General features: G+C 58.0%; 1 protein-coding gene and 1 long non-coding RNA gene across 3 annotated transcripts in view; one reads left to right on the top strand and one right to left on the bottom strand.

Moving 5' to 3' along the window:
- LRRC38 (leucine rich repeat containing 38) overlaps positions 1-2,354 on the bottom strand; it is a 31,021-nt gene extending 28,667 nt beyond the window's left edge. Inside the window, exon 1 of the mRNA XM_077899577.1 lies at positions 1,706-2,354. Within this exon, the coding sequence (XP_077755703.1) occupies positions 1,706-2,354 (649 nt within the window). The remainder of the gene's footprint in view (positions 1-1,705) is intronic.
- A 1,161-nt stretch (positions 2,355-3,515) lies between these two features.
- LOC144314919 (uncharacterized) lies at positions 3,516-12,512 on the top strand. Of its 2 annotated transcripts, none has more exons than XR_013380771.1 (4): positions 3,516-5,560; positions 7,525-7,657; positions 8,820-9,004; positions 9,178-12,512. It is a non-coding gene; the product is annotated as an uncharacterized LOC144314919 (long non-coding RNA). The 2 variants fall into 2 exon arrangements; XR_013380770.1 differs by lacking the exon at positions 3,516-5,560 and adding an exon at positions 6,616-6,811.
- The last annotated feature ends 1,224 nt before the right edge of the window (positions 12,513-13,736 follow it).

The raw sequence follows: 13,736 nt of genomic DNA, 5'->3' as shown, positions 1-13,736 counted from the left end.
CACCGCTCTTTCCGTCCATGACCCACATTATCTGGTTTGGATCCTGGCAACCACCCGCTCAAGTGGACCACCCGGCATTACCGTGTCCTAATTTCACGCCGGAGGGAGACAGGGCTCAAAAAAGTCAAGGGACCCGGCCAGACTCACCCAGGTTCTCCACCAGGACCCAAACCTATGTCCTCTGACTCCACAACCGGGGCTGTGTGGGGACCTCAGAGGTCAGTCAAAGCACTTTAGAGAGGAGGAGTCTGAGACCCAGACAGGACACGCGGCCTGCTCAAGGCCACAGAACCCAGACGGAAGGCTGCAGCCTCCAGGCCCCTAACCCCTCGCCTTCCTGCGGTAACACATGGAACCAATGATACCGGCTCAATGACAGCAGAGGCCAATGATGCCAACGCCGCCAAAAGGCAGAGGCAGGAGCAGGGGGTTTCTGGCCCGACATCCCAGTGTCCAGGACCGTCTTCTGGGGGGAGGGTCAGGCGAATGAAGGCGGGTCAGATCTTTTTAGGACTTGCTCCCGGGGCTGAAAACGCCAGCTCAGGGCCTTGCGTCTGGGCAGTGACTGTCCCGATGCCTGGGGTTCCTGCTTCGCAGAGTGAGGAGTGAAGATCAGAGAAATTCAGGGCATAAAGGAGCAACATCCCTGAAACCTCAGGAAATGGAAAAAAAGATCTACCAAAGCTAAATCCACGGCTCTGTCACCTTTTATAACGCGTGCCTCCCGGTTCTGGGTCTGAACCCTCTGGCTCCGCAAGGTCACTGCTGGGACTGGTGCTCACATGCCCACCGGTGGAAGGCTGGAACCCACCGAGGGCAGGGACATCCTGGGGCTCCCCATCCTGGGGGCTCCTCCCTATGGATGCTGGGGGCCCCTCTTCCCAGCTCTGCCTCTGCCTCCCTCCACTGGCCTTTGCAGGGCCCCTTAACTTCTGTGCCCTCTGTGTTCCCATCTGCCAAAGGGACCTGTACGTCCGCGTCGCCCCTGGAAAAGTGCACCAGCGAAGCAAGGGCGCAGCAGCCTGCTAAGGCTTTCGTGTTCAGCTTTTCACATCTGGGCTGAAAAAGCACAGAACTGCACATCTTTACTGCATCCCTGGCTAGCGGGCTGCCAGTACGCCGCGCCAGGACTATTTCTCTCCCCTCCTGGACAGAAGAGCAAACCTGGGAGCTGAGAAACAGAGCTGCTCAGGCTCTGCAAGCTGCCCGGGAGCCCGTAGAAGTGGCTGGATCCTTCTGTGTTCAGTGCAGCATGCATGATGGCACTCAGCTCTTTCCCACACAGTGCGGGGGCGAGGGGGGGGTGTCTTCCACTTACAAGGGGCCCATCAGTAACCTGCACCCTGCCGTACTCTGACGCCAAGGCGGGTGAGTTGATCTCAGACTTGGGTAGCAGAGAAATGGGAGGTCCCTAACTTCGGAAAGTGAGTTGCTGGAGAAACAGGTGGAGAAGCATGGCATCGGGGCCCTGAGACTCCAGATGTGACCCTCCCCACCCACTTTCCCTAGCAGACTCCGGGGCCGGGGAACCTGCCACGGTTATTATCCGGGAGCCACTCGCCCGGGGCAGCTGCTCGCCGGGGCAACTGCTCGGTGCACTCAAGCCCCAGCTTGCAGGGGGGACCCAAGGCCCTGCGCCGGCCGCTCCCGGCTCCCTCCCTGTCACCCCCTGCCCGTCCCGCAGCCCAGCCTGCCGGCAGCTCACCTTTGGGCAGCTTGGACGCGTTCTCCTGGATCCAGGAGAAGAGGTGGGCAAAGTCGCAGTCGCACAGCCAGGGGTTCCCGTCCAGGCGCAGGGTGCGCAGCGCGGGCAGCGCGGCCAGGGTGGCCACGTTGAGGCTGCGCAGGTTGTTGTCGTTGAGCTCCAGCACCTGCAGCGACTCGAGGGTCTCGAAGGCGGCCTCGTGCACGCCCGCCAGGTTGTTGTTGGCCAGGCTCAGCTTGACCAGCCTGCCGGCCGAGCGGAAGGCGCCGGCGCCCAGCTGGGTCAGGTTGTTGTAGCTGAGGTCCAGGAAGGCCAGCTTGGCCGAGCCGCTGAACGTGCCCTCCTCCAGGGAGCGCAGCGAGTTGTTCCTGAAGTCCAGGTACACCAGGTCGCCGTAGAAAATGAAGAAGTCCTCGGGGATGCGCTGGATGCGGTTGCCGGCCACCAGCAGCTTGCGCACGTCCAGGGGGAAGGGGTCGGGCACGCTGGGCAGCCCGCGGTCGCGGCAGTCCACGGTGTGCGGGGCGGTGCAGGCGCAGCCCGCGGGGCACGCGTGTCCGGGCCGGAGCGGCAGCAGCAGCAGGAGGCTGCAGAGCCCGAGCGCGGCGCCGGCGGGGGCGGCGGGGGCGGCGGGGGCGGCGGGGCGCATGGCCGGGACCGCGGCGGGGGCGCGGAGGGCGCGGAGGGCGCGGAGGGGGCGCGCGGGGAGGGCGCGGAGGGCGCGGGGCGGGCGTGCGCCCAGGGCGCGCGGCGGCGGACCAGGGCAGTCGGGGCGGCGGGGGCCGGGCGGGGGCCGGGCGGGGACAGTCGGGAGGGAGGGCCGAGGGAGGGCCCGCCAAGGACTTACCGGGACCGCAAATCCAGCCGCCGGAACCTCCCCGGGAGAGGCGGGGGCCACGGGGCCTGGCGCGCGCCCTGCGCCCCACGTGCGCCCCCCACCCCGGGACCCCGAGGCCGCGCCGGGGCCCCCACCCGCCCGCCCGCCGCCCACGCGCGCTCCCCGGCGCCGGCCGTCGCCACAGGGAAGGCCACCTGCGTCCCGCGGGCTCTGGCGGGCGGGGCTCCAGGGCGGTCGCTCTCCCTCCTCGCTCGGCCCCGGCCAGGGAGGCGCGGGGTCAAGTGAGGCGGAGCCGCCTGGGTCCCCGCCAGGGCCGGTCAGCACTTTCCACCCGGCTGGAGCTCGTCAGGCCCCGGAATCCCCCCTGGCAGGACTAGCCCGGGCTGCTGGTCTGGGGGGGGGTGGGGACTGGGGTCGGGGCTAGGGGCAAGGGGGGGGCAGGGACCTGGGGGCAGAGGCTGGAGCAGGGGCTGGGGACAGGGACCTGGGGCAGAGGCTTGGGAGCAAGGGCCCGGGGGTAGGGACCTGGGGGCAGGGGCTGGAGCAGGGGCCCGGGGGCAGGGGCTGGGGGCAGGGGCCCAGGGGCAGGGACCTGGGGGCAGGGGCTGGAGCAGGGGCCTGGGGGTAGGGGCTGGGGGCAGGGACCTGGGGCAGAGGCCTGGGGGCAGGGGCAGAGACCTGGGGGCAGGGGCTGGGGGCGGGGACCTGGGGGCAGGGGTTGGAGTAGGAGCCTGGGGGCAGGGGCTGGGGCAGAGGCTTGGGAGCAAGGGCCCGGGGTAGGGACCTGGGGGCAGAGGCTGGAGCAGGGGCCTGGGGGCAGGGGCTGGGGGCAGGGACCTGGGGCAGAGGCTTGGGAGCAAGGGCCCCGGGGGTAGGGACCTGGGGGCAGGGGCTGGAGCAGGGGCCTGGGGACAGGGGCTGGGGACAGGGAACTGGGGCAGAGGCCTGGCTCCTCAGTGATGCGGCCTGAGTTCCAGGGCCTGCACCTATCTGGACCCCGGTGCCCCATCTGTAGCGTGGGACAAGGTGATATGAATGATCCTGGTGGGAGATTTTCCTCCGGGGGAAACTACCCCCAAGCCAAGCTCCGTCTCCCACTCCTCCACCCATTTCAGAAATGGTTGAGGGATCCCGGCAGAGCCGCCAAGACATTGTCCTGCTGCTGGCTATTTTGGTCCAAATACCCTGGAATTGATAAGCTCCCACTGAACCAAAATAACCTTGGCAACAGCTGTTGGGCAACAGGCCCCCAGAGACCCTGCCCGGGTCCCCCGCCCCTACACAGACTGGTGGAGGCTCAGATTCTAAACCATAAGAGCTAAGCCCCAGCCTTTTTCCAAAGGTACATGCAGTCTCGATGCCTCCGATGGATCAAAAACCTGAGCCTCTGGGACGGAGCCAACAGCTCAACAGATGACAAGTGCTTGCAGAAGACCCGGGTGGAGGGGGGTTGGGTACAGAGTTCCAGGGAACAGCTCTTGGGGTCCTGCAGCTCTTTCTCTGCTTACCCTCCGGGCCACCCTGCCAGACCCCCGGAATCCTGTGTCCCTACTTTCCCAGGAACCCCCACTTGCCTGTATGGCCCCCAGGTGCAGGGTGGAGCCCCCACCCTGCCCCACCCTGGCATCATCCCCTTGAAGAGGCACCTGCAAGGGGGAGGGGGAGGCATAATCTACCCTCCTAGAGTGGGCGAAAGTACCGGGACTGCATGAATGATGCCCTGCTTCAGTGTCACACAAAGCACAGGCAGGTGCAGGATCAAAAGGTCCCCCTATTGCGACTTTGCGGGGGCGCCCTGCTCCATCCCTTACAACCTCTGCCTTTCCGGGTCGGGTTGAGGCAGGGCTCCGGGTGCTTACTCCAGGGCTGAGGGAGCCGGCCTGTCAGTGGTCTAAGCCCTCGGCGTCACTGTCTCAGGACATCTGGGTTTGGTTGGGCTCCCATCTCACACGTGCGCACCGCTGCGCCTGAGTCTCCAGCGTCCTTCCTGCCAGCTAGTCTGGTTGGCTGCAGCCCTGGCCTGGGGGTCCCACTGCAAGTCACCGAAACTTCCACAGGCCACTTGATCTCTCTGGGGACGCACTTCTCAGCCTGGGGTCCGTGGCCCCTCGGTGATGAACACTTTTCAGAATTAAAAAAAACGAACAACAACAATCTGGTGAAAACTGGGAAGGAGGCCTCCCAGAGTAACTGCTGCAGTTCTTGGTGACGGACCTGACGGCAGCCCTAGTTCTGCGCTGAGCAGACACCGGCACCCGCGGATGACTTTGACTAATGGACACAGAGCTGCGTTTCTACGTAAGAAATGCGGACTGTTTGGCAAGGGCTTTCGGAACGGGGATGCTTGGTGGTAAAATAGCATAAGGGGCTCCTGCTAATGAAAATGTAGAGAAATTCCACTCCTGGCCTGAATTTCCTCATCTTGAAATGCGGCAGAAAATACCTTCTCTCTCCTCTTCCACAGACTATGTAAGGCCCACGTGGGGAAACACTGGTACAGGATGTGAGCTGAAGAGTATTTAGAGAAACACGGCCCGTAGAGGTGGCCCTAAGTCTTACTATGGCAGGAACTCCTTGTGTCTTGCTTTGAGTGTCCCCCGAAGTCCCTCAAATCTAAATTTAAGTGTTTTTCATTAATATTAGCAGAAGAAGACTCGGCTGGCCTTCGTGGGGAGCAGGGAGGGGGCCCCGATGTTCCAGAGCTCCTATCCCTTGGGAAAATGCAAACTTTGCCACCTCTGATTTTCCCCAGGCAAGGAAAACATAGCTGTGACCTCGGCAAGGTCACACCATGAGTCAGTGGTAGCTGCTGGAAATAGAACACAGGCGTCCTGACTCCCCAGCTGCTCCACTCACCCTGCTTCTCCCACCCCCACCCCCCAGCCCAGGAAGGGGGCCCCTCACAGCCGGATGGAAAATGTTGCAGGTGACAGGGACCGACCTTCAGAGACTTGGTCAGCTCCTCCTTTGTGGTGCCTGTTCAAGAGGCTCAGAACCTGCCGTGCCAAATACCCAAGGTATTCTAAGGTTTCAAAACCTCGCGTCACGCGTTTCCCAACGGTTCTCCTCCGGTGTCCCCGAGCCACAGCCACGCAGCACCTCCCGTCCTGTTTCATGAGTGGCCGCCGTCTGTCGCCCTGTGGGGTCGGGTCTCCGGATCTGTGTGGACGGTGGCCCCCAGGAATGCCCTCTGTGGGGCCTGCGCCCTGTAAACAGAAACAATCCTCAGTCGTGAGGTTTTCCCCCTTGGGTGGGCGGACCGACCTCTAAATCAGCCCAGATCCTCGGCCCGACACTATGAACGAGGTGATGCCAGCATGGTGTGTGCAGAGCCTGCATCTGGGAGCAGGTGCTGGGCCTGAGCAGCGAGTGGCTGGCGTTCGTGGCCATGTCATCTGCTACTGGTCGTATTGCCTCTGGCGAGCGCCCGCTGACCTGGGTGGGAGGCACGAGGACACCCCAAGGGCCCCAGGACCCGAGACCCGAACTGGGCCTTTGCCCGGGACAGCCGGAGGCCTCGGAACCCGCTCTCTGCTCCGTGCACGCGGCTGTGGCTCTGTTCCCTCCTTAGCCGCCAGCTCCACCTTCACCTCCTCACCTTCCCCCGCGTCCCGCCCGCTGCCCCTTCTCACCGCCCCACGGGGGCACCGCCGGCCGCCTGCACCGGCTCCATCTCTTCTAACCACTAGGTCTGGGGTGAGGAGAGCCCGTGAGCCTGGGCCCACGGAGAGGAAGAGCTCCAGCCCCTGGGGTCATCCCTGGAACCGGGAAGCTAACCTTCAACCCGCCTAAACGAGAGGCAGGGAGGCGGAAGGGGTTGGGAACATAGGTTTGGACTCAGACCTGGGTCAGATCTTGGTTCTCCCGTCCATGGTCTCTGTCACCTTGGGCAAGTTGCTTACCTTCTCGAAGCCTCAGGGTTCCTGTCTGTGAAATGGGATCATCCTAGGGCCTACCCTGGGTTGTTATGAGGATCGAATGAGCAAGTGCTTAGCAGTGAGACTGTCCCAACAAATGGCAGCCACCTAATTACCTAGCTCTCTATTTGTTCACCCACGGAGGCGGGTGTTTTTCAGGTAAAGTAGGAGTGCCTTTGCCTGGCTGGAGGTCCCTTGTTCTGAATGCCCTAAAATTCCAGGGTCAGCTTTCAGAAGTCTCCCTCTGCTGAGCCACGCTCCCCACTCCGACTCTAGACTATCTGAGAGAGACACGTGTGCACACACCTTAGCTCTCTCCAGCTCTGGCTGACTTTCTGAGCACCGTTATAGGTGAGTGGTTCCCCAACCACACCCCAGCTCACCGGCTGGATCGGTCTGAGCGTGGGCAGACTAGTAAGATGAAGGGCATGGGGTCAGTCCTTCATCCCAGCACAAGGAGACATCTGTTCTCTGCTACGACCGGCGCTCGGACCGCTGGCTGGCCATCCAGCAAGTGTGTGACCTTGGGTTGGGCCAGAGGTTGGGGTAGGGCCACCCTATCTTTCCCAGGAGAAGAAAAATGCAGAGCACATGTCCCAAGAGTCAAAGGGGCCCCATTCCATGATGTCGTAGCAAGCTCAGGAGTCATCCCCGGTTCCTCTTGGCTTGTGTGCACCCCCTCCTATCCATTGGCAAGGCATCCCCCGCTGTCCTTCTCTGCTCCCCACTGTTACCTCCTTAATCCAAACCAGCATCATCTTGTACAGCAACCCCCACTGGCCTTCCCAGCCCCTGCCCACACTCCCAATACTCAAGAAAGCTAAAGTGATCTTGGAAAATATACACCAAATCACCTCACCTCCCTGCTTAGACAGCTCCAATGGCTTTCTGTGTGTGGTGAACGGATTTCGAAGATGATCTCCCTGCCAGTTACCCCGCCCTTGGTACTTTTTGAGTGGGGGCAAGGCCTGTGATCTATTCTAATGAATACAATACGGCCGAGGCGATTGATGCCATTTCTAAGACTAGGTTACAAGAGATGGTAACTTCTGTCTCGCTGTCAGACTCCCTCGTTCCCTCTGTGGCGTGTGCGCTTTGACGAAGCGAGCTGCTGCATCGGAGTGGCCGGCACGGCAAGGACGTGAGGATGGCCTCGGATCAGTAGCCTGTGAGGAACTGAACCTTACCAACAACAACGTGAGCTTCAGGCCCCGACATGAACCCAGAGATAAACTGTGAGATGAAACTGTGAGATAAGAAAACGTGTTCTGTTTTAAACCGCTACATTTGGGGGTAACTTGTTACACAGCAATAGCTAGCTAATACACTGCAGCACTTGGAGCAAAACCCTAGCGGACCCTGTGTAGTCTGGCCCCACATGCCTCTCCCACCCCATTTGGGACCACCCTCCCTTTAGCTCACCACCCTCCAGCCACTCTGGACCTTTGTACCTCTAATTCTTCATGTTCACGTCCATTCCTGGACATTCGGTGCACTCTGGCTGAAACACTCCCAGAGCTCTTAGTGTGTTGGTGCCATGTGGTCATCAGGTTTTCTTTTTCATGTTTTTTTTTTCAGAGAGAGAGTGGGAGAGCTTGCATGCACACACCTGAGCAGGGTTTGGGGAAGGCCAGGGGAGCAGGAGAGAGAGCTCAAGCAGGCTCCTTGTCCAGCAAGGAGCCGGACTCAGGGCTCAATCCCATGACCCTGAGATCACGACCTGAGCCGAAATCAAGAGTCGGACACAACTGCCCGAGCTCCCCAGGTACCCCGGTCATCAGGGTTACTCAGCCCAACTACCACTTCCTTAGACTGGCCTTCACTGGCCTCCCTCTGTCCTCAGTTACTCTCTTCCAAGCATTTATTACGCCCTGACATTACCTAGTTTGCTTGTTAGTTTATTTATTCATTCTAAGTTCTGCCACTAAACGGAACTACTGTGAGGCCAGGATGTTGACCCAGTTCCTAGCATCGGCCTCAGAATGTAGTAGGCACTCAAGGAATGCTTCATTAAGTTAATTGCTACCTGCAAGCGATGCTTCTCAACTAACCTACCGGTTTCTTGGTAGCTTCCAGTGGCGTCTCACCTGGAGATGTCCACCCAGCTCTTCTGGGGGAGGAAGGGCCTTCTTCCCTCCAAAGCTGGCCTCAGCTCTGGCCTCATGGAGGGAAAGGCATCCTTGTGTGGGGCACAGAGTGCTCCAGCGACACCCTGAAAGTATCCTGGGAGTTTGGGACTCCTCCAAACACATTCCTAGTTCCTCTCCACTCCATCGAAAGCATGCAGGACCCCACAGATGGCTTTATCATCCACCTTCAAGCCTTCACAATGCCCTCTTTCTGCTTTGGCTCTCAACAGCTTCCAAGTTTGGCTCAAAGAAACTTGGCCTCCTCCAGGGAGTCCTTCCAGAATTGCCCTGGATAATTCCCCTCGTTCTCCGTCCTGGAAGAACAGGTGCCGTGCTGTGGATGGGGCTACAAGATGGAGCAGGAACAGCTCTGTGCTTAAGGAGCCCATGGCTGAGGAGGCAGCTATGGGAAAAGGTAACCACAGTGTGGTCAGAGCTCAGGAGGTACATGTTGGTCTGTAAAACTCCAAGCCACCGCGTTTTATTCAGCACCCTGAACGGGGGCAGTAATTTGGGTAGAGTCAGAGCTAAAAGCATCGGCCCCTGGGCCAGTCAGCCTGTGTTCAAATCCTTGTCCACCATTTCTAGGCTGTGTCTCTTCTGCAAGTAAAGTAGTCTCGCCACCCCTCAGCTGCTTCATCTGTAAGACGGGATGCATGGTAGCCATCGGTCATTGAGAAGATTCGGTGAGGGAGAGCGTTCAGATGGGCACGTGGCACAACTTCTCACGAGCAGCGGTGTCCCGACACCGTCAACCATGGAACACTTCCTGCAACAAGCATCTGTTGCTCGCCTCATATTCACAGGGAAGGCACCCACCTGGGTCCCTGACAGGCGAAGATAGAGTAGAGGGCGTCCATCCTCAGATGACTCACCATCTTCGTCAAGAGACTGGGACACACGGCAGCAGCAGACAGCAGACAGTTCAAGGACGCGCCGTGTACGATAACCACCGAGCAAATCTCCCGGGCTCACAGATGTCACAGGCATTTGGAGGAGTCAGGGATGCCTGGGCTGGCGTGAGTGGGGCAAGGTACGTCTTGACACTGTTGGCCATATTTTCCAATTCGGATCTGGGAGCACATGGCCATGTGGCTTCATGCTTCTGTACCCTGGCGCACAGCGTTCCCTCTGCCGGCCCACCTGGCACACTCCTGCTCACCCTTGAAGACACCGCGCATTTTTCCAGGTGGCCTTGACCTTCCCAGGTGCGGACAAATACTTCCTCCTCTGCATCTCTTGCTCCCCGGGCTTCTATTCTTGTTCCCTGGGTGCAATGTGACATCTATTGATGACATGCTTGTCTCCTCTGCTGGAGGGTTAGTGAGCTCTGGTGTGAGAAAACAGGTCCTTGTGAGCAAGGACAGCAGACAAAGATCTGCTGTGAGCAAAGATCTGCTTGTGAGCAAAGATCGCGTCTGTTCCACCTTGAAATCTCGGAACCCAGCATAGGGTAGGGCCCTGCCTGGGGCACTGATCCCAGCTCAGTGTCTTTGCTGAATGAGTGAATGAGTGCACACATGGATAAATGAATAGTTCTGCCCTGAGGAACGATCACTGGACCAAGTATTTGAAGTCTGAATTGCTTCCGAAAGCTCGAGAGGTACGAGTCTCTGTAATCATGCCACCAGACTATGGGTTCAGCCCCACAAATCCTGCAGACTGCTCGGTGGCCGCCGTGGCTTCTGCTCCTGGCCCACACCCTCCCTCACAATAAGAAGCCCCGTGATCCCAAGCCCTCTCATTAACCATTTATAGGGCCGCAAAGCCCCTTATACCCATGATCTCAGTTGACCCTTGAAGAATAGTCAGGTGGACAGGCCGTGGGTCATTGTGTCTGTTTTATAGAAATCAAGACTTAAATGGCTCAACTTTTCCAAACCAGAAACGAGCTTCCCGTGCTCCTTGTGCGGCTCCCGTGTCCTCGAGTGGGGTTCTATAACAATGAGAGATGAGTCGGTGGCTGCAGAGTGGAGGCCCTGATTGGATACAGGTCCTCAGAGCCTGGCATTTCAAGGTTTATTTTGGACCAGCCACACATCTCTGATTGCACGGCAGCCTTTAAGCTGTCCTCACTAGCCGCCCCTGCCCTCCCCCACCCCAGCTCGCAGCCCTGCGTGGGCCCCGGGCACCTCCTCGTGCATGCCTGCGGGCACTTCCTCCTTCCAGGTGTGTCTTTCTGAGAGGGCAGATGGGAACAAATAGTATAAAACCTCCAGAATTCTTTCTAGTAAATGCGGAGGCACACAGGAGGCTATTTTTATGTGAATTTGTATGTGATTTGCATAAATCTGCATATATTTCCCCAAGCCATGACACTGAGCTCATGAAGCAAACCATTAATGGGTGAATCCGCTTCATTCATGCCAGCCAATGGCAGGAGTAGATGCATCTGCTATCCTAGCTGCCCTGGCTGTATTTCCCCCCCTGAGATTTCTTCTAATTTAAGATGAAATCATTTTCAGCATTACCGAAGACCTCAAAGGATATAGGAAACATGACATTTATACTATAATAATAATTAATAATAATAAGTCTCTAACTCAGATGGCTTGCTATATAGTAAGCATTGCTCTATCAGGTGTAATTATATTATCTTTTTTTGGGCAAATATATATTTTTTTATCTTCTCAGTAATCCAAATGGTGAGTCCCATCACTATCCTTATTTTACAGATGAGGAAACTGAGGTTCACAGGGTTGGGGTAACATGGCTTGTCACCGACTCAAACAGGGGCACCTGGCTTCATTTATTCATACAGCAAATTTTAGCTTAAGCACCTGCTACGAGCCAGGTATTATTCCAGACACTGGAAATACTGCAGCGAACAGTAAAAATAGAAAGTCCAGGCGTCACAAAGCATCAGGGTGCTTAGGTAGGGTGAGGTTGGGTTGCTGTAACAAAGAGACCCTAAATTTATTCAATCAAAGAACAAAGAAGTGAATTTCTCTCTCAACTGGTAATTCAAGGCCTGTTTCCCAGGTTGTGGGCAGCCCTGCTCCACCTGTCACTGGGGAGAACCCAGGTTCCTTCCAAGCTTTTGCTCTGCTGGGCACCTGGGACACTGTCTTCACCTGGTTGGGTGGCCCGGGCTGCCGCCCTGCGGTGTAGCGGCAGGAAGGTGGGAGGGAGCGCGCAGAGGCCACCCTCGGTGCTGAAGTCTGGGCCTCCGGGCAGAGGCAACAGTCATTTCTGTTTCCTTTCTGTGTGTAACCTGGTCCTCTGGCCACATCCAACTCCAAGAGGGGCTGGGAACGGGGTCTGGCCGGGCCCCGGGAGGACAGGAGAATGGCTCTGGGTGGGCAGCCAGCAGCTTTGCCACAGCATGACGTTCGTCAAGCAAGTGACGCTATTGGATGGTATCACACAGTGATAAGAGCAATGAAGAAAAATGAAACAAGGGAAGGGCCTGGAAGGTGATGGGGACAGATTTGTCAACAGTCATGAGCTCTTAATCACGGTTCTGAACTGACCCCCTGCAACCACCCCCACGTTCACAGCGACGGCGCTACAGGCTCAGGAGACACCCAAGCACTTCCTGAGCCAAATAAGGCCAAGTCAGGTCCAGCTGAGTAACCAGAGGCTCTGGCCAAGCCACAGTTTACTGGACTTGACCTTCAGGGAGGCTCTCATGCCTTTTTCCAAGGTGTTTTTATTTATTAGACACGTTACTCTCATTTTAAAAGTTCCTTGTGGTGTCTAGGGCAAGTACTGTCATTCCCCTTTGACAATGGGGCATCTTGAAGCTGGAGAATGTTCGGTTCAGTTAAAAAATAAACTGTAGGGGCCCCTGGATGGCTCAGCAGTTGAGCGTCCGCCTTTGGTCCAGGGTGTGACCCTGGGGTCCCGGGATTGAGTCCCACATTGGGTTCCCTGCAGGGAGCCTGCCCCTCCCTCTGCCTGTGTCTCTGCCTCTCTCTCTGTGTCTCTCATAAATAAATAAAATATTTAAAAATAAATAAATAAACTGCATCCAGCTCTTGTGTGCCAAGGAACTGGGATAAGAAGGCAATTGGGATGCAATGCCCCCAGATGCCATGACAGGTAGGTAGGGTGGTGTACAGACAGGTAAGCAAATAATTTGTAAAACATACACACGATCAAAGTGAGCACACAATACAGTGGTGCAGAAGAGGAAGGGCGTGATAATTCTACGTGACCCCTACGAGAGGGGTCAAGGGAGGGATCACAGAAGAGGTGATGGGGGACCAAGTTTTTGAAGGATGAGTAGGAGTTCTTCAAGCAGATGGGCAATCTGTTCCAGGTCAGGCAAATACGTCCCAGAGAGAAGGACTGTGTACATAAAGGCGCAGGGAAACTTGCAAAACTTCTAAAATCAATGCTAGAAAGTAACTCGGGCCTCCTGAATCCTCGTCCACGCTAGTATTTGACCTTCGTTTGCAGCTGTTCCAGGGTCTGGTGGCCCAGCGCCTGGGTGTTGTGCAAGTGTTGGAAAAGCTCTGATCACAGAGCTACCAGCCGTGCACTCGTCCAGGAGCACTGCCCGAGTGCCTTCTAGATGGACTTGGTCACCGGGGATCCACCGACATCCCTGGGCTGGCCTGATCCCCAGCGTGGGAGGGTGACCCGACAGGGGATGACGGGCTACACCAGGGAGGCCGCTGCATATTTCGAGGTCACGAGTCTGGACTTTGTTCTGAGCTCTCGCAAGGGTTGTGGTGACAAAAGACGTAACCGGGTGTGCCTTGCAGAGACGTGACTGTGGGGACAGTGTGGGGCTTGAGTTGGAGGGAGGCAAGACTGGAGCACTGCTCCGGGAACACAGACGGGTCTCCCACGGGGCCACTGGGGGCCGCACGCCTCCCCTCCGTGCTAGCAGGACCGCCAGGCCCCGCGCTTCGGTCCAGGCCGGAGGGGAAGGCGGGGAGACTGTGAGCACCCAGCTACGCCTCCAGACGGTGCGGGGACTTTGCCAGCCCTCCGGTCCCAGCTCCGTCACCTGCTAGTCACGGGGACTTCACTCAAGTGCTTTCAACAGTCTGGGCCTCGTCCTCCTCCTCCGTAACACGGGAGCCCTAGTACCTCCGAGGGTTTATGGGGCTGAGAACAAATACTACAAGCTTAGAACAGCACTTGGTGGGCAGGAGCCCTGGTGTTAAAATCATTCTTCGCCACTGTCATTGTTC

The sequence above is a fragment of the Canis aureus genome, chromosome 5, assembly GCF_053574225.1.
Source record: "Canis aureus isolate CA01 chromosome 5, VMU_Caureus_v.1.0, whole genome shotgun sequence".
Lineage (NCBI taxonomy): Eukaryota > Metazoa > Chordata > Mammalia > Carnivora > Canidae > Canis > Canis aureus.
The sequence above is the reverse complement of the archived record's forward strand: the minus strand, read 5'-3'. Positions and strand labels throughout refer to the sequence as shown.